Source organism: Xyrauchen texanus, chromosome 7 (genome assembly GCF_025860055.1).
Source record: "Xyrauchen texanus isolate HMW12.3.18 chromosome 7, RBS_HiC_50CHRs, whole genome shotgun sequence".
Lineage (NCBI taxonomy): Eukaryota > Metazoa > Chordata > Actinopteri > Cypriniformes > Catostomidae > Xyrauchen > Xyrauchen texanus.
This window is the reverse complement of record NC_068282.1, coordinates 42,885,483-42,891,513: the sequence shown is the minus strand read 5'-3', so window position 1 is coordinate 42,891,513 and position 6,031 is coordinate 42,885,483. Positions and strand designations below refer to the sequence as shown.

General features: G+C 34.6%; 1 protein-coding gene across 1 annotated transcript; it reads left to right on the top strand.

Annotated features, from left to right (window-relative positions):
• The first annotated feature begins 1,544 nt into the window (after positions 1 to 1,544).
• Positions 1,545 to 4,730, top strand: nfil3-3 (nuclear factor, interleukin 3 regulated, member 3). Its single transcript, XM_052129572.1, is given in 3 exon segments — positions 1,545 to 1,567; positions 3,808 to 4,122; positions 4,124 to 4,730. Coding segments are annotated over 3 exon segments (945 nt in total).
• Positions 4,731 to 6,031: the final 1,301 nt, after the last annotated feature.

Below are 6,031 nucleotides of genomic sequence, written 5' to 3'. Positions count from 1 at the left end.
GGTCATGTTCCCCCGTTATTTTAATTTGAACTAAAGGAAACTTAATGAATTAGACTCATGTTTCATGGACATGTTTAGATGTGAAAATCTGGCAAACACGCAAGGTGATCAGAGGGGGACACAAGTAACACTATGTTACAAATGTTCCCACGCCATAAGAAACATGGATTTAAATGCTCCTTGTTAAGTAAATGTTTTGTTAGATTTTATTTTGTCAAAAAACTTCGATAAGTAGCCTAAGCCAGACAAAGGCATGAAGTGATAGAAAGCCAGATAGACTTAAATTCTACAGATGCATTTGTTTTATTGTTAGACATATAAAGGCATCTTGTGTGAAAAAAGGCATGCTTATTGTATTTGTGCAGTATAGCAAAAAGTGTTACTACTGGACTCGGTCAATCTTAATAAATCGTTTAAAATAAGACAGACCTATAAAAGATCATGAAAAATAATGGATATTTCTTTTTAGTCTTCAGTAATGCTTACAGAATCATTTCAAATAGTAGGCTCCTCAAAGCTTTACCGAAATTATAATTTAATGAACGGATTGGCAAAGCAGCTCGATAGTAAATTTAGTGCGCTATTTTACTATTGGGTCAAATTAAATATAAATATAGCCGTTTATCATTATTCAATTTAATCTGATTATAATACAGTATATATTGTGAAAATTAGCTGCGGTAAAAAGATATAATTGTACTGACCTTTGCGATAAGTAACCGCGATCTGTAGACTGCAAATAAGTTTTCTGCAACTTGCGCTGGTTTCTATGCGAGCGGTGGAACTTCGTCTTTATGACGTCACAATTACGATTGGCTGGCGTTCTAACGGAACAAAACAGTCATCGCATTCTGATGCGTAGTGTTGTTATGTGTGTTACCACTACTAATACAACGGGTGTAAATGCCCCCCCGGGGTAAAAGCCATATTTGATTTTCTCCTAAAATAATTAGCATCAAAGACTTTCCTAAACGCATATTAGTCACTTTACACTACAAAATATCCCTGATCCATATGAAATTATTGTGTGAAATGTCTATTGGTTGATTTTTAGGTCATTTGATCTCATTTTTAATCATATTTAAAATGTTTTACATTTTTGTTGATGATGAAAATCACTGAACTTCTCACTTTTATTTTGAGAAAAATACTTAGTATAAAAAATAGTGCACCCTTTTCCCCTGCCTTTTAACCTTGGTTTTACCCTTAATAGGCCTACATATACATCCACTGAAAATGACCTTGAAATAAGTTGGTTAAATGTAATTGCAAAAATGGCTCAGAAAATGGAAATTATTTCTGAGAAAACCTTGAGCATTATTTGTTATTACATATCACTTTGTTTAATATTTTGTTCTCTAATGCAAAGATATTCATACATTTATAATTGTTGCCAGCGACATTTCTATAAGTGGTATAAGCAGGCGCTTATTAAATATACTAAAATCATCCAGTAAGACTCAGGCAGCTGTTATGGCTCACTTGACAGTTATAAGGGGGGCCACTTTTGGCCCGAGAGGGAAGGGAGATTGTAACTGCAATTCATGGGTGGGCCTGGATCTTCAAAGTAGGATTTCGCTTGAGTGTTGCTAAAGTATTTATATTTATTGTAGCCACTTCATTGTAATTAAATTATTATTTGCCATTCATTCTTATATACTTATTTGCTCTATTATTGTTGACTTTTCAAAAAAACAATGAAGATATTATGATATTATGATATATATATATATATATAAATCGCAATGCAAATGAACAGCATGTACTTGATAGCCCATATATATATAAATATATGTTCATTTGCATTGCGATACTCAGTAGGCATAGGCTATTTACAAATGTAATTTATTTGTTTACACTATAACATGAGCATAAATGTGTGTCCTAAGATTACTGTACTGAGAACGCTGCTAAGAATTTGCATAATACTGCCTTTTACAATGAGCTATAATCTTTTGAAACGGAGACAAAATTGAGTATGATGAATAACTGTTGTGCAATGGCGTCTAATCCAGCGTTATTTGCATCCGATGCACGGCTGTTATTAGTCGCAGCTTGGGCGGTGTGACGCAGAGTTCAACGCGGGTGAACTGACCCAAACTGAACCTTACAGAGGAAGAGAGAAATATGAGCGACGGTCTCTAGATGAGAATAGACCTGTTTGCTGATGAGACGGAGAAGGACGGCAGCAGTGCTTTTTATAATGCAATGATTATTATAGCCTATCGCAATAACATTTTCATCTGACCTGCAACCGTTGCCATGGGTGATCTTAAAACGAACAGTTAAAGCTTTTTGCTGATGGTAAGCAAATAATACATTCTTAAAACTCTCTTTAGGTCATTTTTGACAGAGCTGTGATCAGGGGAGGGTTACTTTTGAAATGTATTCCACTACAGATTACAGAATACATGCTAGAAAATATAATATATAATGTATTCAATTAGATTACTCAAGGTCAGTAACGTAAACTAAATACTTTGGATTACTTCTTCAGCACTGGTATATTTTTTCACATGTTGTGACTATAAAAACTCTGCCAGTACAGTAAGACAAAATACACATGTTAAAAAATACATTCTCTGAACAACCTAAAATATCTTGTGATGTTGTTTCGTAATCAAGATAAATCAAACTGATCTTGTTTTGAGGATTTTTAGATATTGTAACAGGAAAACAATACAAGAATATGATTTTTGCCTTAATATCAAAGGTCTTTCTAGAAAAAAAAGAAATGATGATCCTATGTGAATTTTCTTAATAAAAAAATGTGATCGTGTCAGGTAACATGTGCATGTAAAATGGGTAGAAATTTTATTTTAGAATTGCGTAAAGCTGACAATTTACACAAGGTTTATTTCTATTTCTTCTGCTTCAAACTTACTTCTCTGTCTGCTTGTATGAATGTAACACATCATAAGAAAGTGTTTCACAGCTGTTCAAATGCACTTTGGATTGCAACATTTATATGTATAAATGTTTTCCATCTGAAAGGACTAAATATTAAATGAAACAAATGACAATATTTAAAGTCTCAGTAATCAACATACCTTTTGAATGTAACTGTATTCTAATTACTGATGATTTAAATTGTAACTGTAGTGGAATACAGTTACTTATATTTTGTATTTTAAATACGTAATCCCATTACATTTATTCCGCTACTCCCCAAACCTGGCTGTGATTGACAGAATGTCCACAATAGATCTCTAGACTATTGGTTCTTAGGACTTTGCGAATAGTATCAGACTTTCAAATAATCAGAATGAAAGAGTAACATAATGTATAATCGAGTTGTGACTGCATTTTGATTTTGTTATTAAGGACTGGCACGATACTGAATTAGTTTAACAAGGGAATTATTTTAGCCTAAATCTTTTTAATATTTCAGATTAGTCTATTCAGCCAAACCAAGTGTCATCCCCAACTGTTAATGTTCAGCTGATGGTCATGATTTTGTTTATTTAATATAGGAATACTTCTTTATTTAGTATTTAAACCACAACTTTCAAAAACTGCATAATTTTAATTGCTCCCTATGTTTTTCTGTTTTTAAGATTAAAGATTGTTTTTTTATCATTATGTTTCATACTTGTGTAATTACATTATATATTTATTTTTTTAAGTGGCCATATTGCATAAATATTAATAATACAGAGTTATGTATTGTATGAGCATTCATAAACGCCTCAATTATTTGTTTGCTTTCAACCACTAGGGGGAGCTAAAGTTCTTCAGGACGGCGCAGAAGGTTTTCAGCGCCAAAATTTACAAGCAAAGCACCTTGACTGTGTTATCATTCATCAGGTCCCAGACTCTCTGTAAATCACCACGGCATAAGGGGCCTGGCAAAGGCAACAGTGTAACATACCCTGAAGAGATAACTGATCCAGTCAGTCAGGATGGAGCTACATCCTTCACTGAAGAAACCGTGTCCATTTTGAAGTCCAGCAACATGCTAGCCCGCTCTTTCCTCATCCATCCCAGAGGATTGAGATGCAAAGACTGTTCTGAGACTGATGTCAGTAATAAACTGCATCAAAATCATGAGTTCATCCCAACTGAGAAAAAAGACGAAGGTTACTGGGACAATAAAAGAACAATGAAGCTGAACAATGAGGTTTAATGACATTGTGGTAGAGAACAAAGTTTTGACTCTTCTTGAGGACAATGCATTCCTGAAAGATAAGTTATTGGCACTTAAGTTCCAATTTGGATTGATTAAATACCCCACAGATTCACTCACACTGACCCAGTCATCTGGTTCATGCACCCAAAGGTTTCCAGCAACACGCTACTACTGCCCCAATTCGAACCCACAACTCACTCATCGACACTCATTGACGAACTCACATCATGTTTGTTCAGATGGGGTGCAAAGCATTCGAGACAGGGCCATTGTGTCCGAAGACACTGGGTTTTCCATCTCTGGGGGGTCAAGCATTGGGAACCCAGAGTTTTCTGATGATGCTGTTGGAGAACCTATTAGGGCATATCCTTACAGAGGTGGAGAGGTGACAGAATGTAAACTAAGTTCCTATATCACTCCAATTGATATAAATTCCTCAGATAGGGAGAAGTTAGTGTCTGTGTGGCAAGACAACAGCATGAAAGGCCTTCCTCATAAACTGTGCTTCAAAATGCCAGGTGGAATTGAAGGTGAGGTTTTTCTTCCAGTGGTGATGGAAAAGAGTCTCTCTTCAACAATAGCAGGCCTACACCACTCCTAACAATCTAGAGAACAGTCTACAGCTGGGTGGACAGAGGGTTTATGGAGGCCACAACCACACTCAATGCCACGAACAGGTTCAAAACCACATCATAATTACCCCGCAATTCAGAAACATTGCTCAATGGAAGATGATGCTATTCGATCCCAGCTTAGTTCTTTGACAGAAGAAGTGACCCAGCTTAAAAAAATGGTCTCTCAAATGCTTCTCCCCAAACTGAACTGAGATCAGAGACCTAGAGAGAACATTTTTTTCTGATAGTACCACACAAATATAATAAGCCAGCAAGTTGTTCACTGGGACAACTCCAGATTTGATCCATCCAGAGTACATTTCCATTTGCCATTTTTGTCCACTTACTGTATTCACAAAAAACTGGAAAAAAATGAATATATTTATGAGATAAAAGCTATTAAACCATTCTCTTGTTTACTGTAATACTGTGTCTACTATTGTGTCTTGTGAATTGCTTATGTTTTGAGACATCAACGTGTTTAAGACTTCTTTAAAAGTTTTGAATATGGCAATAAAATGACTTTTTAAGCCCTTTCTGTTTTATTCAACAAAGTATTTTATATATATATATATATATATATATATATATATATATATATATATATATATATATATATATATATATATAATTGTAAGTGTTTATGTGCTTTCAAAGAAACAGTTCACCCAAAAATTACAATTCTGCCATAAGTTATTCATTCCCAACACATATGCTGTTTTCTTTATCTGTGGAACACAATAGAAGACATTTTTAAGAATCTCTACAAAGCTCTTTTTCATATAACAACAGTTCATAGTTACCACAACATGTTCCATCTTAAAAAAAAGTCCAAAAAAACCCACCATAAAAAGTAATTACCACATATGTGCCATATTCCAAGTCTTCTAAAGATATCTTAACTATAGCTTTGTGAGAGGAACAGACAGAAATTTAAGTTAGGTGTAAATTATGACTTATAAAATTTTTTATTTGGGGGTGAACTTCCTATAATTTACAGTTTGTATAGTTTAAACAGGAAAGTAGAGGTCGAGAGGGGAAATAAGACAATATGACCATACTGGATTTTGGCATGCTTCTTCCGAAAGTTCATGTACCCTGAAATCAACCCCATTCAGCCAAATTACTGACATGCGTCATCTCCCATCAGACATTTTTGCAGACTCTAGCACTACTGATGCAACTTTAGAGACCAGACTGATCTCACAGTAAAATCGAAAACATTAGAATGACCTTTCTTATAGCTAAAATCACTCTGTTCTTTCTGAAATACGAAACACTGCCCCCA